Here is a 24,886-nt window from a genome sequence, read left to right as displayed (position 1 = left end):
TTTCCTAGAAATTAAAGCTGTTTCACCAGTCTGAAAGGGCGTTGCCTTGTTGACTGGAGTCAGGATCCTGTGTTACGTGACAGGCGAACTAGCCGGTCGCTTTCTCTGGTTCCAGAAATGAGTTTCTAGTCGCCTGCCTATAAGCCCTTGCAGGTTCCTTTTCCTGTAAACTTGTTTTCTAGGAGCCCACCAGTCATTTCTAGCGCTGCTGTGATACACTTTCTGACTTTCTCTTCAGATTTCTAGGTGGACAGGGAAACGGTGGAGGCTCAGCCAGCCATGGTGCTGCCTGCCCCGACCAGTACCTTTAGGGACCGAAGGTCTTGGCCACTCATTCCCTGGCTCTGCCTCACCCCGCGTGTCCAGCGGCAGGTGCCGTGGTCTTTTCCCGGCTTACCCGCCCTCTGTCGGGTGGTCTCCCCTTCCACCCTCCCACGCGCCGTCAGCCTCACCTCCTGCCCAGCCCGCTCTGGTCCTGCTCTCCTCCCGCCGGTCCGTGCTCACGGGGCAGCCAGGGGAAGCCACGATCTGTGTTGCTCGGAGTGGGGCGCGGCCTCCCCCCTGCACGCGCCTCACTCACTGGCTCCTTTCTCTCAAACCCTTTGTCTGGCAGGCAGCCCCTGGCCGGGCCGGCTCCCTCCTGCCCTCAGACCCCCCTGCCCCCAGGATCCACACAGGGGTCCCTGTGCAGTAAATACTGGTGGGGCCTCTGACACCTGCGGTTGGGTTTCTCCTGGCCCGTCGCTCTGAATTCCATGTTCCCCTCCCTCCGTGTGATGCCAGCCCCACGAGGGACCCGTGGCCGAGCAGGTGCCACCAAGTCTGCTGCTGAGACGGGGAGTGAGCGGACGTTACGCTGGTCTTCTTGTCGCAGCCAGGGTGTTTGTCCCCTCCATGTGCTTCTTCTCCTGAAGAGCTGGTGTCTCCTGCCTGTGCTGGCTTGTGGGCGCCTCTCAACATTATTTGTAAAGTCCGTCTAATTTTGGAGGGGGAGGATTTCTCACAAAAAGTTTCCTCTAGGAAGTTGTCATTCTGGTCTATCTTCTGAAGAAGATAAGTCTGTTTTTCATAATCAAAGAAGTTTGTTATTTCCACGTTTTTAAAAAATGAAGTTGGCGTCTTCTGCCCATGCCAGTTTGTGGTCCGTTCGAAGAGCGTCCAGTGCTGGGCGTCCTGTCGCCCCGTCCCTGCGTACTTGCTCCCCTCCCTGCACTGTTCACAGCTCTTAACCGCCCTTGGCCCTGGGGGAGTTGAATAATCCCCCATGGAGTCCAGAATCAGGCAAGTCACCAGCAGCAGTTGGTATAATTCCTGCTGGCATCACTCAGATGAGCTGTGAGTGCCCCCGAGGCTCCCGGGCAGAGAAAGCAGGTCAGGTGCAGGCGACAGAGCCTCACTGGCGTAGTGGCCGCTCAGCTCACCAGGGAGCGTGGCCCGTGAACAGGCCGCAGCGCCTGCTGGGCCGGCGGAGCCCACGCGGGGCTGGAGCCCGGGGCGCTGTCTCGCACGAAGTGTCCTCCACACGTGTGGGAGCACCAGCCCCGCATGGAGCAGACCTCGGGAGACGGAGGCTCAGCTCACGCCCGTGGGCTGGGCCCTCGAGTGAGACGCCGTGGATGTGTGTCTATCTGCTCTTACCTCGGCTGCCTTTGCTGTAGGGGAAACTTCCATAAACACTTTTCTTTTCCAAGTTTGTATCTCATTAGACTCTCACGTTATCTATGAATCAAAAACGATTTTAATTTCCAGTTCTTTATAACGTATGTTATGGGACTTCCTTCTCTTTTATTCTTCAGATATTTTGCAAGTATTGTTTACTCTTCTTTAACCCAGTTAAGAAATGGGTGGAAGAACTGATTAGACATTTTTCCAGGGAGGAAATGCAGATGGCCGACAGGTACATGGAACGATGCTCTTCATCCCTAGTCATCAGGGCAATGCAAATCAAAACCACAGCGAGATGTCACCTCACACCTGTCAGAATGGCTGTCATCAAAAAGAACATACATAACAAATATTGGCGAGGTTGTGGAGAGAAGGGAGCCCTCGTACTCTGTTGGTGGGATGTAAACTGGTGCGGCCACTATGGAGGACAGAATGGCAGTTGCTCAAAAACTAAAAATAGAAATACCACGTGACCCATCAGTTCCCCTTCTAGGTATATATCTGGAAAAAAGCAAAACACTGATTTGAGAAGATACACCCACCCCAGTGTTCATAGCATTTTTCTACAATTGCCAGCGTAGGTGTCCATCAGCAGATGAATGGGTGAAGAAGATGTGGTCGTGTGTATGTGTGTGCTCGCTCACTCACTCTCACACACGCGTGCGCACACACACACACACACACACACGCACAATGGAATACTACTCAGCCATAAAAAAGAATAAAGTTTTGTCATTTGTAGGAATATAGATGGACTTGGAGGGTATTGTGCTAAATGAAATAAGTCAGAGAAAGACAAATACTATATATGTCTCCTATATGTGGAATCTAAAAAATACAATATAAACTGGTAAACATAACAAAAAAGAAGCAGTCTTACAGAGAACAAACCAGTGGTTACCATTAGGGAGAGTGAAGGAGGAAGGGTAATAAAAGAGTAGGGACTAAGGAAGGAGGTTTTTTTTGAGATTATATGTATGTAAAAATTGTATGTATGAAACTTGAAATTTGTGAAGCACTGTAGAATAAAAGAACCATTCAATAAAAACAAGGGATTGGGGTAAAACATTTCGAAGAATATGAAAAAAAGATTTGTACAAATCAGTAATAATACACTGCTAGTTTGCATAGGAAGATGTAGCGATATCAAGAAATCAGCAGTCCTCTCATCAATTTGTGAATTGAGTGTGGCTTCTATACTGATACCATCCGGTTGTGTTGTGCAGGCAGAAATTTTATTGGCAAGAGTAGAGACTTACTGCGCTCTGTTCCCTGGTGGATGTGTCACTTCGCACCCAGCAGTATCTCAAGGTCCACATTCCGGGGGCGCGTGCTGGGCAACAGGAGCCTCTCGGGAGCCGTCCCTCCAGACCCTGCGGGTCCAGAAGCCCCGCGGCGGGAGCGTGGCCTCTGATCGTTAGGTCTGGTGGTGATGGATGCTGTCTTCTCTGCCCATTTGCAGTACTTGGTCATGGATTACTACGTAGGTGGCGATTTACTGACCCTGCTCAGTAAATTTGAGGACAAACTTCCAGAAGATATGGCAAGGTTCTACATTGGTGAAATGGTGTTGGCCATCGATTCCATCCATCAGCTTCATTACGTGCACAGGTAATCACCTTGATGTGTTTTATGGAAACCACCATTAACATGTTAAAGCAGTCCTTTCAGAGCCCCAGCGCCAGGCTCTGTGGAGAGTTTGGGAGGTTGGGGTCCTCCCTTTGGCTGCCACGATGTGGGGTGCCTTCCCAGGTCGCAGCTCTGTGGCCGCTGCGGTCAGCTGAGGTCCCCTTGTCCTTTGGTGTCTGCCTGCCATTGGCTCGTGCTCTGCCCTGCCCGCCCCCCAGAGCTCGTTTCCTGGTCACCCACAGAACATTAGGGGGGTTGAGTTGAGGGGGCTCCCATCACAGCAGCATAAAGGACTCAAACGAGTGTAACTGCTCCTGCGTGGCAGACGGGGGTGGCAGCGTGGAGCAGGCCCCCTCCTGCTCGCCACACGGCCCCCGCCCCCCGCCACCAGGACCGCGGCCCTAGTCGTTGCCCAGCCTGCACCTCTGTGTCCGTCTCGTTCTGCTGTTTAAGACAGGGATTCAGTCCTGTGAGGGTGGGGGCGGGGGTGGCGGGGGTTGTTGGTTCTGTTTTACTTCTTTTCATCAAAGTGTTTCATGGCGATAGTTTTAGAAATTCAAATAGGTGTACAGGGCTTATAACAAAACATGAGTGTTCAGTCTTGACACCCCTGCCACAGGTAACTACCATCAATTTGTAGTTGTTTCTTCTGGTATTTGCTTTCATATTTCCAGCTAACAGAAATGTATTTCTCTTGCTGCTGCGTTTTGTGGGGTGGGGGCGGGGGTCTCAGAGCGCGTCTGTCTGAGTGGAGGTTTGACTCTTTCACATGAGTACATCCCTCTCAACCCTCCTTCCCACCTGGTCCCAGTTAACGTGCAGTTCCGCCCTCGGACACCGTGAGTGTGAACTGCACAGGTCGCAGATTGCACACCGGCTTCTTTCACTAAGTACTTTCTGTGCCTCTGAGCCTGTCGGGGATTTTCCTGACCAGATGCAGTTTGTGCTCCTGCGGTAGCGATGGTGCCCAGTGTCAAAGGAACAGCCCTTCAAGTCCTGCCACGAGTGTGACCCTGTTGCCCTGGGCGGGGGCGGCTTGCCAGGGACCACGCTGTCCTGCCCGGGGCGCAGGTCTCCATGTCATGGGCAGCCCAGGGTGCCGCCCCCATAGCAGGTGCTGCTCTCAGGATGGTGAGGTTTGGGCCAGAGTCACTCTTCTCTTTGCTGTGTTCTGTAATGCCATTATGCCTGCTGTTATAACAGTCACTGTTCTTGTTTTCAATATCAGATTTTATACTCTTCTTGATGGAACTTTGCTTAATTCACTACAGAGAGATTTGTAGTTGTCACAGATCTCCAGGGAAATTAATTTGACTGCCTTTTGAACAGTTTATTCTTTCCTGTTTTTCCCTAAGTAGATAGCTTTCTGCTCATTTTCTTAATTGGTTGTGTAGAAGCTTTGCTCTATCTTTTAACTTTAGGGCATAGTAGGAAAATTAAAATACATAATTTGACGTTGTTTTTTCCCTTAAAGTCAACGCAATATTTAGACTAAGTGCTTGAATGACCTAGTCTAAAAACAGAAGAGCTCGCAGAGTTAGATGGTACAGGAAGTCAGTCCCACCCCCATCTCAGGGGTGTGCCTGAGTAAGTTAAGGCTGCCTGTGGTGGGGCCAGGAGTGAGTGACTCCCATCAGAACCATGGACACGACGGGCAGGTTCGGACCGTAGCTTTGGGCCTCTTTCCCGTGGGAGGACGTGGGCCACGGCGACTTCTTCAGGCAATGCCCGCCACACCCCAGCCCGGCTCCCGCAGACAGAGCCGCTGCGCCCCAGCCTTGGCAGCTGCACCCCTGCGAGGCCCACTGCAGGAAGCAGCAGGGACCTCCGACCCAGAGCCGAGCTCCCCGGTGCGCGCCGCCCTTCCAGGAGGTCAGCCTCGGAAAGTAGCAGAGCAGAGACCAAGAGGCACAGGCTCCCAGGGGTTGCAGCCGGGCAGGGTTTTGTTTTTAATTTTAACGTTTCCACTCAACTCTTTGTTTTAAAAAAAAAAAAATATTTACTTGGCTGCGCCGGGTCTTATTTGTGACACGAGGGATCTAGTTCCCTGATCAGGGATTGACCTCAGGCCCCCCGCATTGGGGGCCCAGAGTCTTAGCCACTCCAGGGAAGTCCCACAGGCAGATTTTTTAAACGTGTTAAATTTATTGGTTGTTTGCTTCTAATGGTTTCATTTTTACATAAACTCCATTTGGAGTTTATTCTAATATAAAGAATGGATCTGATTTTATCTTTAATTAAAAGGCTGTTCAGTTGTCCCAGCACAAACTTAACTTATCTGTGTCTTTGCCCACTGATCTGAGGTAGCGTCTTTATGATATGCTCGGTTTCTGTATGAGTTTGGTCTGTTCTGGACATTCGGCTCCACTGTCTTTCTGTCTCTGCTCTGGGACCACGTCATGGAGGCTTGAAACTCCATGGGGCCAAATCCCCCATCACACCTCTTTCTTTTTAGTGTTTTCCTAGCTCTTCTAACATGTTGGTTGTTGCATATCAACTTCAATATCAACTGGTCTGGCTGCAAAAAAAGCAGGACACTTATTTATTTTTAAATTTGATGGGTCTTTCAGTCTGCAGATTCAGGTATTTTTTTTTTACTTCTGGAAGGTTGTCTCGGGCTTCAGCTTCAGATGCGATGTTTTACTGTTTCGATTCTTCAAGGGCTCCTGTTACGTGTATGTTGTGCCTTCTTTGCCTCTGTCTTCCGTTTCAGCCTCCGGTGCTTTGTCCCCGACCGTTTTGAATTCTTTGTCCCATTTTTACCTTTTCCGCTCTTTTCCTCCGTTTCTTCAGTGCCTTTCATTAGATTTTTTTTTTAATGTTTTAATTTATTTTTGGCTGTGCTGGGTCTTGGTTGCCGCACAGGCTTCTCTCTGGTTGGGGGGCGCGGGCTCCAGGGCGCGGGGCCTCCGGAGCTGCGGCGCGCACACACACACAGGCTTCGTTGCTCTGGGCCCCGTGGGCTCTTTCCCAGGGCAGGGGTTGAACCTGTGTCTTCTGCATTGGCAGGCAGATTCTTCACCACTGAGCCACCAGAGCGGCCCTAGATCTTTATTTAAATTGACTCTTCTTTGGCATCTTACACGTTAGTTTTCATTTCTGTTAAGATTGTCTTTTTCTTCTGTTCCTCCCCTGGGTTAAATCAAGTCTGTTTTCTCTTCTGCTTATTTTTGTGTAGGTCTGTTCTTTGTTTTGTTTTGCCACACCTCGCCGCGTGTGGGATCTTAGTTCCCTGACCAGGGATCAAACCTTTGTCCCCTGCAGTGGAGGCTCAGTCTTACTAGAACACCAGGAAAGCAGTTTTTATTTTTCTGACTCATTGAGCGATTCTTTTGTTTTCTCTTTCACATTCCTGAGTATTTATTTAAGATTTATTTCAGTTTGGAGTGCTTTGCTAGAGGTTTTTTGGGGTTTTTTTTTGCTTTGCTTTTTTTGAATTAATCATCTTTTGCTCGCACGTGTTTGTGAGACCTACCTGTGTTGTTGGGAGTAGCGGGGGCTTTCATGTGTTTGCATCAGGGTGTAGCATTCTGTCAGGCCAGAGTGGCCTGGCCTCTCGGTCCATTCTGCAGGTGGACTTGAGGTGCTCCAGGCTCAAGCCCCCATGCAGAATTTGGCCTTGTCACAGGCCCTCTTGGCGGTTGTTACCAGCTGTGCTGCTGGGAGCATCCTTCGCTCTTCTTGGTGAACACCTTCCTTTTCTTTTGTCACGCTGTCCGGTCACACACACTTACTCTGCCAGGAAGGAGGACTAGTCCCTTGACGTCCACCGCCCCGCCCCGCACTCCCCGCCGAGTGCTGGGCAGCACACACGACAGGCAGTAGGATGGCGGGTTGAGTGCGACAGTTCACTTTCCTGCTGCAGGGTAACCGGCAGACTGCTCCGCTCCGAGCTTCCCTGTCGTCGTCTGTAACATGCACCGTGGGGCGGGGCCCGTGGTGCTCTGGGGTGCAGGGTACCCGTAGGACACCGACCATCTTGCCTCAGCTCCTCACCTGACTCCGTTAGGCATCACGTCCCCGCTCAGGTGTCTCTTCTTGGGTCACAGCCGCCGGGCCCCTTCACACCTGTGAACGCAGGGCTGCCTCCTCTGCTATCCCTCCCGTTTCCTCGCAGCAGCTGCCACGTGGCTTGTGCTCTATGATTGATGCCGAGACCCTGTGTGGCGGGGTCTTGTGTGTTCATGTCCCGACGTCCCGGCTGGAGGGAGGCTTCCTGAGCACAGGTGGTGCGGTCCAGCCCCTGCCGTGGCCCCAGGTCGAGAGCAGCGCCCAGCACGGGGGAGGCCTGGGCTGGCGGGTGGGGACCGGTGGGGTCCGTGGCCAGGTCCCAGTGGTGAATGGGGGTTCACCGCTGCTGCCCGCAGACCAACCACCGCAGGGGACGCTCTCCTGGGTCCTGTCGTGACGTACTAGTGCTTCCTCTGATGATTCTCTGCTAGTGAAGGGCTGTGACCTACCTAACGTGTTGCATGGAAATCGTTAATTTGTGTGTTTATTTTACTAACAGAGACATTAAACCTGACAATGTCCTTTTGGATGTAAATGGTCATATCCGCCTGGCTGACTTTGGATCCTGTTTGAAGATGAATGACGATGGAACTGTAGGTATTTTTGTTGACACTCTTTCATTTGGTCTTGTGGTTTGCTTGCAGTTAGAAGGGGCTTATTTACATTTTCAATTTGAGATACAATTAAGAAACCAAGTTTATTAATGTAAATTAAGAAGATAAGTCCATTTAGAAAACAGTTGAAATTTTCTGTTTACAGTTAAAACATCTTGATTGCTTTTTGTGTTCGCGGAAGTGATATGTGTGCCTTCTGCAGAGGAGGGGTCAGGTGTCCTCAGACCCCCCAGGCGGCCCCGGTGGGCCAGCCCCGGGGTGAGGGAGAGGCAGCCTCGGGTCCTCCTGAACCGGGAGTCAGTGCCTTCTCGTTTCTGTCTGGGGCAGGACTTCCTGAACGGGGGTCCTCCATACCCCCTCTTCCAAGGGCCAGTGGACGCTCCCACTGCAGAGCGGGAGGACGCCCCTGGAGTGGCCGTCAGACCCCAAGGAGGCTGGGTTTGGGCCGGGTCAGAGCCCCCTGGCCTTGCAGCCTCGGTGGGCCCCCCACCCCCCACCCCGCCTCGCTGGCTCCAGCACGTGGCTCCGATCGTCAGGGACTCGTCAGCATCCTTCCGGTGGCCCCGGTCGCAGTTTGAGTTTTCGGTGTTTTGGGAGTCTTTTCTTTAAAACCTACACACGTCATAAAGTCTACTGTAACTGCTTCTCCAGAGAGAGCAGCCCCTCGCCCACCCCTTGCTGTGGGTTTTCAAGCCACAGTAAAAGAACGTAAAGCTGGCAGCACTTGACGGCATTTTAAAAAGAGCAAGTCGGTTTACGCCCTCTCTCTCCACAAAGCCAGTCTCTTATTTCTAATGTGATGGGTCTCTTGGTGCTGTCCCCAAAGCCAGTCTTCTAACGAGGCAGCACAGGCCTTGGTCCGAGCCCACGCGCTGGGCACCTTTCCCAGGGGCTCACCCGCCTTACCTCCCGGTAGCTGTCCCCTGCCGCCCTGTCTGACTCCTGAGGACTCCCCACTGAGTCCTGCCGCCGGGCCCTGGGCTGTGATTGAGGAGAGGCTGGTCTTTTCGAGGACGGGCCTTCTTGGCTCTTGTCGCGTCTTGCTGACCCCCAGTCATGTGGACTCCACGTGCTCTGAGGCCGGTCTGTGACCTCCTAGCACACCCAACCCCCAGGTTGTCTCTGCGATGGTTGCAGCTCCCCACCTAGGGCGTGTCCAGCACCCAGCTGGTCCCTGGACCTACTGCCAGACATTCCAGTTTGGAGCTCGAGGGTAGGGTGTGGGTGAGCAGCCCGAGCTTCCCCTGGGAGCTTGTCAGAAAGGCAGCGTCTTAGGATCTCTGTCTCGCAAGCATGTGGTGTCTATGCAAGTACAAGTCCAAGGAGGCCTGGCCTGGATGCACTGGGTGCCTGGGCCACACTGTGAGCTGCGATGGGGGCTGTGGGGCTCCACTGCCCTGTGGGGCTGGGTGGGCATCTAGGGACTAAAAAACCCGGTGGGCGGGAGAGTCTGGTGCATTCTGGAAACTGCCCAGTGTTTAGAGCTATAAAGATAGCTCTAAGTTGTATCTGACTCTTGCGATCCCATGAACTGTAGCCTGCCCGGCTTCTCTGTGCATGGAATTCTTCAGGCAAGAATACTGGAGTGGGCTGCCATTTCCTTCTCCAGGGGAACTTCCTGATCCAGGAATTGAACCCAGGTCTCCCGCATTGCAGGCAGAGGCTTTACTGACGGAGTTACACGGGAAGCCCCAGTTTAGTGCTATAGGAACATTTATTTGCACTGAATTTTTCATTATGAGGTTTTTAAATCATGACCATGTGAAGATTTACCCTGTGACGTCCTCGGGTTCCCCTTCACCCTGCCCGCCCTCTCCCCTAAGGTGCAGTCCTCCGTGGCTGTGGGCACCCCGGACTACATCTCCCCAGAGATCCTGCAGGCAATGGAGGACGGCATGGGCAAGTATGGCCCCGAGTGCGACTGGTGGTCTCTGGGCGTCTGCATGTACGAGATGCTGTACGGAGAGACCCCGTTCTACGCCGAGTCCCTTGTGGAGACCTACGGGAAGATCATGAACCATGAAGTAAGCCGTCGCACTCCACCCCGCCCCCGCCCCCCCGCCCCGTGTGTGTCCAAGTCCCTGTGGAAGAGGGACAGTGGGGCAGGCTGGGCGGCCAGACGGGTGTCTGAGCAGGCTGCTGACCCGGGAGATGACGGCAGAGGGGGCGCTCCCACTCCCTGGTGGAGGGGGGCGGGTCCATCGAGCCGGAACCCTGCAGGAGACGTGGGCTTCGGGAGCAAGACGCAGGTCCGTGCGGGGCCAGGTGGGTGGGAATTGCCCGAGGGGGCTCACAGGCCACTGTCACCTGTGTGCCTGCCCCTTCCCTTAGATGTCGGCTCTGCCGCTCTAGCCTGCTTGCCCCAAAGTCGTAGTCAGGAGTGGGTCACACGTCTCAGCACAGTAGTGCTCTTGGTCCTTTGTTGAGCCTGTTTCTTTCCCTCCTGTTTTTCTCCCTTTTCCCAGCTATTCATTTTTCACTTCTATTTCCCTCATTTTCTGTTTATTATTTATTCTTCCATCTAATGTTTTTGTCATCTGTGTTTTTTCTTTTTACCCCTCTTGCCCCACGTCCTTCTGACGCCAGGGTCAGCCTCTCTGCCCATTGACTCACGGCACCCTTCACCCGTGCTCGGTCACTCGCCCAGACAGGTGCTCATTTGTCTGCTATCTTCCCCCAGCCTGGCCCCCCAGTATTTGCTCAGATAAGGAGCAGATTAACATTAAAGTCCTAAAGTATCTTTGTTTAAATCAAGGAAAGTTATGCCTTAAAAAAGTTTTTTTCAAAGTAGAAATACATATTTATTTATAAATTAGTACATACTATTAAAAACTTCAGACATGCCGAAGTGCATGCAGTAAGTTGATGGTGAAAGTCACCCCATGAACTTCTGGTGATGAGCGTGGTTAAGGTAACAAGTGGGACTTGGTTACATTCTAAGACCTGCGGTCCCTGAGCGCCTGCCACCTGTGGGGCCCACCTGGTGGTCTCCGAACACCATGAGGCAGCGCTGCCGTCCCTTCTAGAGATTACAGGTGAGGCCTGGACAGCAGGGGCGGCTTGGCATGCAGGTCCGCGGTGCCGTGGTGGGTGTGTGGCCTTGTGAACCTCCTAGCATGTGGGAGAGGGGGACTGTCTAAATAAATGGTATCACGGTCACATATGGGTAGGGTTCCAGCCATCTTTCTACTCAGTGCTCAGAGGCAGACCTTACCATGTGTGTGTGTGCACTGTATCTTGTTGTAACAAGTCCCTCTTTGATGAGCATTGAGGTACTTTCCAATTTCCTTGGTCAGAGTGGAATGGCGTCACGAACATGTCGTGTTTTCTCACTGATACTGTTGGCAAAATGCGTACTGAAGGATGGGCCCGTTTTTCTCCCACCTACAACCTGTTGTTGGTGTTCTTTGCCACCTTGATAGGTGAACATTTATCACCATTTTAGTTTACATGCAGCTTGGTAACAAAGCTGCCATGAGTAAAACCGGCGAGTCTAAGGGTTTTCTGGAATGAAGCTTCATTAGCTTCGGTTGCACTTGGTTACTGGGACATAGGAAGTAACTGTGGCTCTGGAGCTGTTGCCTCTGCTCTGTTCCCCGTGATGTCTGTGCACCGTGGAGTCCTCTGACTGCGCCCCTGCCCTCCCCAGGAGCGGTTTCAGTTCCCCTCCCATGTCACGGACGTGTCCGAGGAGGCCAGAGACCTCATCCAGAGGCTGATCTGTAGCCGGGAGCGCCGGCTGGGGCAGAACGGGGTGGAGGACTTCAAGCAGCACGCCTTCTTCCAAGGGCTGAACTGGGAGAGCATCCGGGACCTGGAGGCGCCCTACATTCCGGACGTGAGCAGTCCTTCCGACACGTCCAACTTCGACGTGGACGACGACGTGCTGAGGAACATCGTAAGTGTGGCGGCGCCCTGCCCCCGCGTTGTGTCACAGGTCTGCCTGCGCACGGCCTGCTCATCAAGGGGGTGAATCTGAGAGCTGTGCCAGCTTCCAGAAGCTTTGGCGGTTGTCTCAAGGAACGCACCTCTCATCCTGGCCTTCAGCTTGGTCCTTAAAGCGATGGCTTACTCAATTTTAAATAGCTGTTCTATTTTAGGATTCATCAGAATTACTTTGATGCCTTTGTGCCTTTGCAAACAGTGTCACGTACACTGCCGCATCAGTGTCCCTTCTGCCCTGTCCCCCGGCCAGGAGCCTGCCCACGGCCCCATGGCGGCATGGGTCTCTGGGTCTCCACTCCTCCTCACTGTCCCTGTGCCTGAGGACACATCCGCTCTTCTGCCGTCACGTGTGTTCAGCATGTGCGTGACCGTTTGCTCACACGGCCGGAGGTCGGGAGCGACAGGGATGAGAGGCCAATTTTGAGGTGCTGATGTCTCAGGTTGTGGGTTTTCCACATTGGGCGCTGGCCGAGGGGCCCATCTGGTATCTGACCTGGTCTCACAGGGCCGCTGATAAGCTCGTCATTGTACCTTTTGGGCCCAGAGAGTTTTGCTCATGTCTTGTGAAATTATTTTGTTCTCATCAGACTCAGCATTCAGTACGCATTACTCTGTACGTGAGTCTTGGGGATAGAGAAACTGAGGTTTAACCAGGGAAAAGAAAAATGTGTTTGATTTAGAGGCTTTAGAGGCTCTTTCTTAGTAAAATAAGAGTGGAACTTTAGATGATGTGAGGAAAGACCGAGGAAAGTGTTAATATTATTGTTGAAAGGATTTTTCCTGAACTTCAGATAAACGTGTTTCCACACTGAAATTTACCAGATAAATAACTTTGCTTTTATTTTTAATAGAGAAGGACCCTCAAACTGAAAAATAGCAGTAAACCCATGTGAAATAGTCTCCCTTTGGGTTCCAGACCCCGCTTCTGCCTGTGGCCTGTTTCAGGGCAGGAACCCAGCACCCCTGCCTCTGCCGCACATCCCTTCTGCTCAGGGTCACGGTGAGCGGCGGCTCCTGCCGCTTTAGAAGGTTCGCAGTTACCTGATCCCGGTTCAGCCTGTGCCTCGCTGTCTCAGAAGCAGTGTGTTTGTCCCCTTCACAGCCCGTGCTTTGGTCAAGCTGGGAATGAGAAGGGAACCAGCCAGCAGCCGGCACCCGGCCCCACGCGGGCAGCGTTCTGGGAGGTGCCGTGGGGCTCCCCGCTGCGCCGTTGGCTCCCAGTGACCCTCTCCCCTCCTGTTCTCATTTGTTTGAACATGGTTTCATTCGCGTCGTGTGTTCTCGTGCAGGAAGTGTTACCTCCAGGTTCTCACACGGGCTTCTCTGGATTGCACTTGCCGTTCATCGGGTTCACGTTCACCACGGAAAGGTGCGTCGTCTGCCTTCCCCGCAGGCGGGGGTCCTCCTGGGGTGGGTCCTCCGTGTGGGGCCGAGCCCCATCAGAGCCAGGGACTCTGACCTGTTCCGTGCTTGAGGGAGCTTCTCCTCTAACAACCCGTTAAAAATGTAAAAACCAAAAAAAAAAAAAAAATGTAAAAACCATTTTTACCTCAGACTTGAGGGGGTTCGGCCGCAGGCCCTCGTTTGCTGACCCCCGACCCCTGCAGGCCATCAGCTGGGCAGGGTTTGTGCGGGTGGGACACCAGGGGCCGTGGCCGGCGGTGGGGTGTCTGGTCACACCCGGCTGGGCGTGCCCTTCATCTGGCTCTGCTGGCTTTTGTGGGGATTTTCGCTGCAGCTGCAGGGTTTCCAGGGGAACGGGGAGGGGCTGTAGATGAGAGCCGAGCCCTGCCTGTGAGCACAGCCCTGGGAGCCCCGGCTGGGGGTCGTGTGTGTGGCCTGTCTCCGGGGGGCCTCTGGCAGAGTCATGGTGCCTGTGGTGCTCTTAACTCGATTTTAAAAGGACACTGCGCCAAGAAGAGGGGGCTGAGGAAGAGAGGCGGTAAAATAAGACAAATGGGGCTGCCTCGGCGCCTGGAGCGAGGTCACTGAGCTTGATTCCTGGCTGCTTCCAGCCACGGGTGCGTGAATTGGTATAAGTTTCTGCGGAAGTGGCCTACTTCTGCTCGAGCCCAAGTGCTCTTCAGGTGTGAGATGCCGGAGTTAGTAGCACTTAGGCCAGAGCAGTGGTGGATGCCGTCCAGCCCAGAGGAGGCGTTCTGGGTGCGCTCGGCGTGTTGACTTACTGGCCCCTCTGCAAGGCTCTAGATCTTGCCACTGCACTCAGCGCACTGCGTGTCTGTCACACCTGTGGGCCCTGGGCCCCCAGCAAGGCTCCAAGTTTGTCAGGTTGACCCAGGGACCTCTTCTGAAACAGACCCCAGCAGTACTGGCTGGCACAGCACCCTTGGGCCACCTTTGAGAAACACCAGCCAGGCCCTTCTGTGAGAGAGGGAGTGTGTGTGTGTGTGTGTGTGTGCATGTGCGTGTGTGCACACGCACTCCCTGTGAAGAACTCAGAAACGCCCGACTGCCCTTCTGTGTGTGTGTATGCGTGTGCACACACTCACTCACTGTGTGGAACTCAGAAACGCCCCTGACACTGTCATCACGTTAAAAGCAAGAGGAGCCAAGTGGATTGTCCCCAAGTTCAGCTCCGACGGAGAGAACGTTCCTTGGCCCGAATCTGTGCATCAGAGCGCTCACGCGCAGGTGCGTCGTGAGGCGCTGATGGTTGGTGAGGACCTTGGCCCTGGTCCAGGGGCTGGACCTGAAGGAGCCATGTTGGTTGTTGACAGTTTGCGGGGGACGACCAGGGCAGAGCCAGCACGCCCTCACCCCGGGGTGAGCCTCGAGGCGCCCCTGCCCGCGGCCCCGCCAGCCCAGGTCCTCGTGCAGGAGGCCTTCTCCTTTCAGGGGTGACTTAGAGATTACACTGCGCCATCACAGCGAAGTGAATCCACGTTGTTTGTTCAGTCAGTAAGTCACGTCCAACTCCTGCAACCCCACGGACTGTAGCCCACCAGGCTCCTCTGTCCATGGGATTTCCCAGGCAAGAATACTGGAGTGGATTGCCATTTCCTTCTCCAGAATCAACTGTACTTCAATAAAAAAAAAGAAAGGGAATTATACTTGCCAGCCCTCCAGAGGTGCTTTATCTGACCAGTCCTCTCCACTGTCCATTGTCACCCAGTGGTTTGCAGTAAGGAAGGCTCTTGTCTAATTTTGGCTCCATAAACAATAAAGTCTTTTCACAGCTGATTTTGTTTGCCAATTTGAAAAGGCTTATCTTTTACCCCAGGAAGTTTCTAAACGCTGATGAAGTCCCTGTAAAGTCTCGGTGGGTGAGAACATGCTGTTGCTTTATCTGCAGCTGCTTCTCTGACCGGGGCTCTCTGAAGAGCACCCTGCAGTCCAGCACACTGACCAGAGACGAGGGCGTGCAGCGCGATCTGGAGGCCAGCCTGCAGGTGGAGGCTTACGAGAGGCGCATCCGGAGGCTGGAGCAGGAGCGGCTGGAGCTGAGCCGGAAGCTGCAGGGTGAGGGGGCGGGGCCTCCGCGTGGGGACCGCCCCCTCCCCGCTCCCCGCCGCGGCCCGTGCTCACACACGTCTCCTCCCCAGAGTCCACGCAGACCGTCCAGTCCCTCCACGGTTCAGCCCGGGCCCTGGGCGGCGCAGCCCGGGACAAAGAGATCAAAAGGCTGAACGAAGAGATCGAACGCTTGAAGAATAAGATAGCAGGTGAGTGTTCTAAGGTCACCCTGCTTAGTCTCTGTTCTCAGATCTTCCTTTCTGCAAAGAACATTCTCGGAGTCCTTTCCATTGGATGGAAAAGCAGGGGTGGGGAAAGTTAAACTTTAGCAAAGAGTTCTGGTGTTTTGCCACTTTATTTAAAATTATTTCTCTAATGTGCTTAACACTGTAGGAACTGGTTTGAGCTGTGTCTATAGAATCAATGCTTTATCTGTGACCTCTCTGAGTACTTACATTTTTCTCTGTTAATTCTCCTCTTTGTCACTCTGAGACAGAACTGCTGTAACTCCTCTCTTTCTGGAGCTCTCACCCACGGCTGGGTTTCCTCTTCAGTGTTAAAGTGCTAGATCTGGTGTCACCAGAGTGCATGTTCTGTGGCTCCCAATTATCAAAACTTCCAGAAGACTCAAGGCACCTATAAGTCCCAGCCCTTAGCCTGACACGTGGGTCGGCGCTATACCTGACTCACCTCAAATCAAACCCGAGTCAGTGGCCGTCTCTCTGCTTCCTTCTGGGGCCCACCACCCTGATCTGAGAAAAGGCTGCCATTGAGAGCATTACTCACCGGAGCCCTCCTCACCACCCAGCTGTGCTTGTTACACGGGAGCCAGGGCGGGACGGGGCTCACGTCCCCGGGGAGAGCGTGTGGACACAGGTCAGAGCCAAGTCTGCTGGGTCTGTCAGGCGTGCCGGTGGCCGTGCGTGTGCAGGGGAACCTGTTTTTCTCAGATTCCAGTAGGCTGGAGCGGCAGCTCGAGGACACGGTGACTCTCCGCCAGGAGCACGAGGACTCCGCGCAGCGGCTGAAGGGCCTGGAGAAGCAGTACCGCGTGGTGCGGCAGGAGAAGGAGGACCTCCACAAGGTTGGCGGGCCCGTCTGTGGGGAAAGCTCGTGGTTTCGCAGAGTGTGCGGTTGTGTTCATGGGGGTGTCGGAGACTTGCAAGCCTCATCTGCCTCTGTGATCGTGTGATGACACGGGAGAGGTCGGGACTCCCGCGGCAGACAAGCCTGGGTGCCTCACGGGGGCTCCCTGGGCCCAGGTGGCCTTCAGGCTGTGCTGGGGCCGGCCGAGGGCCTTCCCAGGAGCTCAGTTTTTGGGGCCGAGGCTGCAGCCTTTCACCAGCATTTGCTGTCACTTCAGCCCCTCGCCACAGCAACAGGTGACGCTCCTCACCTTCGGTCCTTGTTAGGCAAACGTAACAGCCTGTAACTCTCTGTGTTCAGCAACTGATCGAGGCTTCTGAGCGGTTGAAGTCCCAGGCCCGGGAGCTGAAAGACGCCCACCAGCAGCGGAAGCTGGCCCTGCAGGAGTTCTCAGAGCTCAACGAGCGCATGGCCGAGCTGCGCTCCCAGAAGCAGAAGGTGTCGCGGCAGCTGCGGGACCGGGAGGAGGAGGTGGAGGCGGCCATGCAGAAGATCGACGCGCTGCGGCAGGACGTCCGCAGGGCCGACAAGGGCCGGAAGGAGGTAGCGTCTCGGGGTGTCGGGGCTGTGTTGATGGGGCACCTGGAGGGTCCCCATAAGGTGGCTTTGAGAGCTCAGGTTGCATCCCGTAAATCACTGGAAAGTTAAATGGATCTTAAATTTCATGTGAAGCCAAGTAAGTTGCTCTGCCAAGTGTTTCTCTTGTGGTTCTCAGCCCTTCATACATATTTGTGAAATTATTAAAACAGGTCCCTGTAGTAGTAAAATTTTAAAGTAAGGTAGAGGGCTTTGTGCACAAGAAGTACCATAGAAACACACCATGATGTGACGTGGCCTGGCTTCCGAGAACTGAAGGCTAGAAGCGGGTGGAGGGCCAGTCTCAGCCCAGCTCACCTCAGGGCAGCGTCCTGAGACTGACTCTAGGACCCTTGACACACAGAAGGTCACCAAGGCCCTAGAGAGCTTTTGTGTATGTGGTTATGGGCCTTAATGTTTAACAACTTAGGAGTTAAAACTGAAAAATGTTCAACATAATCACAGACTGATTCAGTTTGGTTCATTTCAGTCGCTCAGTCGTACCTGACTCTCTGCGACCCCATGGACTGCAGCACGCCAGGCTTCCCTATCCATCACCAACTCCAAGAACTTGCTCAAACTCATTCCATCGAGTTGGTGATACCATCCAGCCATCTCATTCTCTGTCATCCCCTTCTCTCGCCTTCACTCTTTCCCAGCATCAGGGTCTTTTCCAAGGAGTCAGTACTTCCCATCAGGTGGCCAAAGTATTGGACTTTCAGCTTCAGCATCAGTCCTTCCAATGAATGTTCAGGACTGATCTCCTTGAGGATGGGCTGGTTGGATCTCCTTGCAGTCCAAGGGACTCTCAAGAGTCTTCTCCAACACCACAGTTCAAAAGCATCCATTCTTCAGTGCTCAGCCTTCTTTATGATCCAACTCACATCCATACACGACTACTGGAAAAACCATAGCTTTGACTAGATAGACCTTTGTCAGTAAAAGAATGTCTCTTGCTTTTTAATATGCTGTCTAGGTTCGTCATAGCTTTTTTTCCAGGGAACAAGCATCCTTTAATTTCATGGCTGCAGTCACCATCTGCAGTGATTTTAGAGCCCAAGAAAATAAAAGTCTGTCACTGTTTCCATTGTTTCCCCATCTATTTGCTATGAAGTGATGGGACTGGATGCCATGATCATTTTTGTGCATTTCTTTAATGTCTGATTTAGTAAAAAGCACCCAGGTTCTCATATGTGTTCTCGTTGTCTGTAGTGATAACCTTTTCTGTATAATTTACATGAAGAAAACCCAATTTCTAAGATAGGGAATTAGAGGAGGAAGGCGTTGCAGACCTTCAGGGCCTCAGGACCCCACTTGGAGAGCTGCTGTCCTAGATGGTTCCATATGTTCTGCTCTTAACAGGCAGCATATTTCCTGCAAGGCTTCCTGTAAATTTCTGTTGGGGTTCCCTCAGTAAGCTGCCAGGAGGACCTGGAAGTACCTGCTCTGTTCCATGCATGTTCAGGGCTCTTAGTCCTTTGGCCTCAAGATGCCTGTGTTTTCTTCTTAGACAGTTGGTTCTGCAACCCCAGGACATTTGTGTTAATCACAGCCAACTGCAGCTCTCTTCACTGAACTCCTCGTTGGGCACAGCCCTTCGGTTCTGGGGGTAGCCATGCAGCTGAAGCAGCTGGGCCCGGGGCGCTCAGCTTGAGGCGGGATCATGGTGCACAGACCTCATTACCCTCCACGCTTGTGTGTGTTTGGAATCTCCCATTTGGACAATGAAGCTGTGTTCTGCAGGCATCAGAAGTCCCTGTTTTCACGAACTTCTATCTTTTCTTGAAATTTAGTTTCACTGTATCAGTTTAAATTAGAATTTAAGCTAACCAGCCATTCCAGTTAAGTCCGAAGTGTATTTCTCAGCCGTTAACTTGTGATGGAATCTGAGGGAGCGTGAAGAATCAGGAAGCTTTCTGGAGGCTTGGTTCCCTGGAACTTGCCCGCCCGGGAGGGCCCCAGCCGCAGCGGGCCCAGCGGGTGGCAGTAAGCAGCACTGTTCTCCCTCCTCAGCTGGAGGCACAGCTGGAGGAGGCGGTGGCCGAGGCCTCCAAGGAGCGCAAGCTTCGGGAGCACAGCGAGAACTTCTCCAAGCAAGTGGAGAGCGAGCTCGAGGCCCTCAAGGTGGTGCCGCGCGTCTCCTCGCCGAGGGAGCGGGGCCGGGCCGGGGTCCTTGGGGCCGCTGGGTGGGAGCCCCAGGAGCCCAGCCTGGAAGGTCGTGGGCGTTTTCCCTTTTCAGAACCAGATCCTTCACTTGACCTCCTAGAGCCAGCCCTCGTACACCAACCCTTCTTGCTTTCTCTGTGCCTTGGTCTGTGAATTCAGTGCAGGTCATTCTGGAAGGGCTCCTCACAGCCCAGGTCCTGCTGGTCGTCCGCAGAGGGATGGGGAGGGCTGTAGGCGCTCCTTGTTAGCTGGGAGACCTCAGGGACGGGCCTCCACTTCCTGAGCCTGTCTCCTCATCTGTGAAGTGGAGACGGCGGTCTCCTCTCCCTCACAGCTGGCCCTTCGCCTGGACTTGGCGCCGTGACCGCGTCTCCCTGTCCCTCTCTTCGCCTCTGTAGTCTGCCCTCTCCAGGCAGCTTGTTACTCCAGAGTCGGAGCCCGTCAGGTCTCTGCTGGCCGCTGATGGCTTCCCATGGCTCTCGAATAATCCCAACCCCTCCCTCCAGCCTCCCCAACGCCCTCCTGTTCTCCAGCCTCTTGCAGCTGACCCCCCACCCTGCTCTCCTCACCTCCCTCACCCCCACGCTCAAGACCTTCCTAGCCTGACAACTCACTGCCCACGTCACCACCCGTGACAGCAGAGGCCGTGTGACCCTGTTAGCAGGATGTACCTGACACACAGCCCTCCAGACCGCACAAGGAGACCTTGAGGGCCATTCACGGCAGAGTGTGAGGCAGGGCCTCAGCGTCCCAGGCAAATCTGGACTCACCCTTTCCAGGGCAGAACGCCCCCACCCCCCGCAAAGCCCGCCCTGCATCCCTGGGAAGGATCAGTGCCCACTGTGGGGAGCCCTTACTGTGTCTGCTGAGGGCCGGGTGAGGCGGGGCCCTCGAAGAGGAGTGTGATCTGTCCCAACCTTTGTTCTCAGATGAAGCAGGGGGGCCGCGGGCCAGGTGCCACCCTAGAACATCAGCAGGAGATTTCCAAGATAAAATCTGAGCTGGAGAAGAAGGTCCTGTTTTATGAAGAGGAGCTGGTGAGACGCGAGGCCTCCCACGTGCTGGAGGTGAAGAACGTGAAGAAGGAGGTGCACGACTCCGAGAGCCAGCAGCTGGCCCTGCAGAAGGAGGTGATGGTGCTGAAGGACAAGCTGGAGAAGTCCAGGCGAGAGCGGTGAGTGCGCGGCGCGGGGGCGGGGGCGGGGCGGTACGGGGGCGGGGCCGGAGCGGGCCTGGGCGGGGCCGGGGCGGAGCGGAGCGGGGCCGGGCCGGCTCGGGGGAGGCGGGAGCGCTCGCCCGCGGGGGGGCCCCTGATGCCTGTCTGCGTCCTCAGGCACAGCGAGATGGAGGAGGCTGTGGGCACCGTCAGGGACAAGTATGAGCGGGAGAGGGCGATGCTGTTCGAGGAGAACAAGAAGTTAACTGCCGAGAACGAGAAGGTGCTTGAAGGGATCTGAGCTGTAGCTCTCTGGAAGCTGTCATTCTTTTCACTCTTGAGTCTTAGAAGTTGGGTGTTTTAAGTAACTTAATTTCTAAATGATGGAATATGTTTGCTCTTTAAAGGGGGATGTGTTCATCTAGTTACAAGCTGCTGATTACCTGAAACCACTAGCTCTGATCACTTTGACACTCACATTTGTATTGAAACGGGGCTTAAGTTATCTATGGCCAGGAACCCCACATTGGAAGTTAGGTTGGCAAACCCTCATGATGGGGAAAGAAAATGTGAAGACCGTTCGAAAGAGCCTGCAGTTTGCAGTGCTGACATCACATGTAAACGAGTAATGAGTCGTGTGTCCCGACTGTTTCCCTCCAGCTGTGTTCCTTTGTGGATAAGCTCACGGCTCAGAATAGGCAGCTGGAGGACGAGCTGCAGGATCTGGCAGCCAAGAAGGAGTCGGTCGCCCACTGGGAGGCGCAGATCGCGGAAATCATCCAGTGGTACGTGCCCACGCCCAGTCACGGTTCCCCAGCCGCCGCCCCCGCCTTCACACCTCACACTGCTCCTCTGTGGCTCTGTACCCAGCTTGCCTCCCTCTCCCCCAAATCGGTAATGTCTGGGGGCCGCAGTTCGGTCCAGTGATCGTGAGATGGGACTGCAGGTGGGAGGCAGCACACCCATGTGGTGTGGATTGGGCTGGCCCCTGCGTGCGGAGCCGGAGCAGAGCTTCTGGGAGCCCGGAGAGGGAGCTGGGACTGTCCTGACCAGGAGTCGGTGGTCACAGTGCCTGGGGTGGCATGGTGCTGAGCCTCCGTGTCTTGAGGAGGGACAGCAGGCAGTGCTCGCTCACAAGACGGCCCTTTCCCCTCTAGGGTCAGCGATGAGAAGGACGCCCGGGGCTACCTGCAGGCCCTGGCCTCTAAGATGACCGAAGAGCTCGAGACGCTGCGGAGCTCCAGCCTGGGGTCAAGAACACTGGTAGGTCTGGGTCTGGAAGCCGCATTTGTGTTGCTGTGTGGCTGTCAGTGGCTCCTCCTTGACGTGAGTTCAGTGATGCGAGAGGCTCCTGTGAGGCCTGCGTCTTTGTTTTTATTTAATAGTTTATGGTTGTGTGGGGTCTTTGTCGCGGTGCAGGCTGCTGTCTCGTTGTGCTGCGTGGCTTCTCGTTGTGGCGGGTCTCCTGTGGGGCCCGGGCTTAGCCGCTCTGCGGCAGGTGGGGTCTTCCCAGACCAGGGGTCAAAGCCGCGTCCCCTGCATTGGCAGGTGGATTCTTCACCACCCGCAGCCAGCACCTTGTCAGTTGTCAGGGATCACAGGTTGCTTCACCACCACACACTTGTTCAGCAAATCCCTGTTAGCAGGCTTAAGTTAGGACGGGACTCCGCCCTTGGAGAGGGCGCTTGGTTAGTGTGATGATCCGTTGTCCGGTGGCCTGTGTGACTCTGCGAGCCCGGAGTGCGGCCAGCACCAGGCTGGTGGTGCTGGTCCCTCTCTTCTCCTCGGTCCCCCTGGTTAAACATGCACGTGTGGCTTACCTTGTGAGAATCGCAGGGTGCGAGTGCCGGGAAGCTTCGTTAGAATCCCAGCTAGAATTAAACCTCGTGGGCCCACGGTTTCATTCCGTGTTCTCCTGGTTTGAGGCAGGGGCCGGGGAGACTGAGCTGCCTGTCCCAGCACACACAGCCCGCAGCACACCCGGCCCGTAGACGCGGAACCTCGGGAGTCCATCCCGGACGGGTTCTAGTACATCCTCACCTCTCGCTCTTCTCATGCTTCCATCATTAAAACACAATACTTTGGAAAACATTGATGGTTCATAATCTTATTGAAGGAAAAAAAACAACTGTGTTCTTTGTGATTGGAAAATATATTTATGTTTATAAACACCAATTAGAGTAAGCAATTTATGTTTTTCACTTCTACTTTTTTCTTCCCATTGTGTTTGCAAATTCACTGGTACTTAGAAAACTTCATTTATATACATTTTGTGCACAAACTTCATAAAAGATGAAAGAATATTATCATAGCTTATAGCAAAATGGAATTGTTGAGATTCTTATTGCAAAATATTGTATGGACAGTTCTTTGAGTCTAAGGACTAACTTGATGAGAAAATATTTCCTTTCATTCTTCAGTTCATTTCAGTCGCTCAGTTGTGTCAACTCTGCAACCCCATGGACTGCAGCACGCCAGGCCTCCCTGTCCATCACCAACTCCTGGAGTTTACCCAGATTCATGTCCATTGAGTCGGTGATACCATCCAACCATCTCATCCTCTCTTGTCCCCTTCTCCTCCTGCCTTCGATCTTTCCCAGCATCAGGGTCTTTTCCAAGGAGTCAGTTCTTCCCATCAGGTGGCCAAAGTGTTGGAGTTTCAGCTTCAGCATCAGTCCTTCCAATGAACACCCAGGACTGATCTCCTTTAGGATGGACTGGTTGGATCTCCTTGCAGTCCAAGGGACTCTCAAGAGTCTTCTCCAACACCACAGTTCAAAAGCATCAATTCTTCGGTGCTCAGCTTTCTTTATAGTCCAAGTCCTACATCCATACATGACCACTGGAAAAACCATAGCCTTGACTAGATGGACCTTTGTTGGCTAAGTAATTCCCTGCTTTTTAATATGCTGTCTAGGATGGTCATAACTTTCCTTCAGAGGAGTCAGCATCTTTTAATTTCGTGGCTACAGTCACCATCTACAGTGATTTTGGAGCCCAAAAAAGTAAAGTGTGCCACTGTTTCCCCATCTATTTGTCATGAAGTGATGGGACCGGATGCCATGATCTTAGTTTTCTGAATGTTGAGCTTTAAGCCAACTTTTTCACTTTCCTCTTTCACTTTCATCAAGAGGCTCTTTAGTTCTTCTTTGCTTTCTGCCATAAGGGTGGTGTCATCTGCGTATCTGAGGTTATCAATATTTCTCTTGGCAATCTTGATTCCAACTTGTGCTTCATCCAGCCCAGCATTTCTCATGATGTACTCTGCATAGAAGTTAAATAAGCAGGGTGACAATATACAGCCTTGACATACTCCTTTTGCTATTTGAAACCAGTCTGTTGTTCTATGACCAGTTCTAACTGTTGCTTCCTGACCTGCATACAGGTTTCTCAAGAGGCAGGTCAGGTGGTCTGGTACTCCCATCTCTTGAAGAATTTCTCACAGTTTTTTGTGATCCACACAGTCAAAGGCTTTGGCATAGTCAATAAAGCAGAAATAGATGTTTTTTTCTGGAATTCTCTTGCGCTTTCGGTGATTAAGCGGATGTTGGCAATTTGGTCTCTGGTTCCTTTGCCTTTTCTAAAACCAGCTTGAACATCTGGAAGTTCACGGTTCACATACTGTTGAAGCCTGGCTTGGAGAATTTTGAGCATTACTTTATTAGCATATGAGATGAGTGCAGTTGTGCAGTGGTTTGAACATTCTTCGGCATTGATTTTCTTTGGGATTGGAATAAAAACTGACCTTTTCCAGTCCTGTGGCCACTGCTGAGTTTTCCAAATTTGCTGGCATATTGAGTGCAGCACTTTCACAGCATCATCTTTTAGGATTTGAAATAGCTCAACTGAAATTCGATCACGTCCACTAGCTTTGTTCATAGTGATGCTTCCTAAGGCCCACTTGACTTCACATTCCAGGATGTCTGGCTCTAGGTGAGTGATCACACCATCGTGATTATCTGGGTCGTGAAGATCTTTTTTTGTACAGTTCTTCTGTGTATTCTTGCCACCTCTTCTTAATGTCTTCTGCTTCTGTTAGGTCCATACCATTTCTGTCCTTGATTGAACCCATCTTTGCATGAAATGTTCCCTTGCTCTCTCTGATTTTCTTGAGATCTCTAATCTTTCCTATTCTATTGTTTTCCTCTATTTCTTTGCACTGATCATTGAGGAAGGCTTTCTTATCTCTTCTTGCTATTCTTTGGAACTCTGCATTCAGATGGGTACATCTTTCTTTTTCTCCTTTGTTTTTCACTTCTCTTCTTTTCACGGCTATTTGTAAGGCCTCCTCAGACAGCCATTTCGCTTTTTTGCATTTCTTTTTCTTGGGGGTGGTCTTGATCCCTGTCTCCTGTACAATGTCATGAACCTTCATCCATAGTTCATCAGGCACTCTATCAGATCTAGTTCCTTAAATCTATTTCCCACTTCCACTGTATAATCATAAGGGGTTTGATTTAGGTATTACCTGAATGATCTAGTGGTTTTCCCTACGTTTTTCAAT

General features: G+C 53.0%; 1 protein-coding gene across 1 annotated transcript in view; it reads left to right on the top strand.

The window, feature by feature from the left end:
* CDC42BPB (CDC42 binding protein kinase beta) overlaps positions 1 to 24,886 on the top strand; it is a 99,371-nt gene that overhangs the window by 51,708 nt on the left and 22,777 nt on the right. The window contains exons 5-18 of the mRNA XM_043921331.1: positions 3,128 to 3,276; positions 7,805 to 7,898; positions 9,743 to 9,943; positions 11,569 to 11,817; positions 13,154 to 13,233; positions 15,178 to 15,344; positions 15,428 to 15,547; positions 16,289 to 16,422; positions 16,785 to 17,027; positions 19,074 to 19,184; positions 20,156 to 20,400; positions 20,560 to 20,665; positions 21,043 to 21,167; positions 21,540 to 21,645. Of these exons, the coding sequence (XP_043777266.1) occupies positions 3,128 to 3,276; positions 7,805 to 7,898; positions 9,743 to 9,943; positions 11,569 to 11,817; positions 13,154 to 13,233; positions 15,178 to 15,344; positions 15,428 to 15,547; positions 16,289 to 16,422; positions 16,785 to 17,027; positions 19,074 to 19,184; positions 20,156 to 20,400; positions 20,560 to 20,665; positions 21,043 to 21,167; positions 21,540 to 21,645 (2,130 nt within the window). The remainder of the gene's footprint in view (positions 1 to 3,127; positions 3,277 to 7,804; positions 7,899 to 9,742; positions 9,944 to 11,568; positions 11,818 to 13,153; positions 13,234 to 15,177; positions 15,345 to 15,427; positions 15,548 to 16,288; positions 16,423 to 16,784; positions 17,028 to 19,073; positions 19,185 to 20,155; positions 20,401 to 20,559; positions 20,666 to 21,042; positions 21,168 to 21,539; positions 21,646 to 24,886) is intronic.

The sequence above is a fragment of the Cervus elaphus genome, chromosome 13, assembly GCF_910594005.1.
Source record: "Cervus elaphus chromosome 13, mCerEla1.1, whole genome shotgun sequence".
Lineage (NCBI taxonomy): Eukaryota > Metazoa > Chordata > Mammalia > Artiodactyla > Cervidae > Cervus > Cervus elaphus.
Note: the sequence above shows the minus strand (reverse complement) of the source record. Positions and strands in the feature narration are given on the sequence as shown.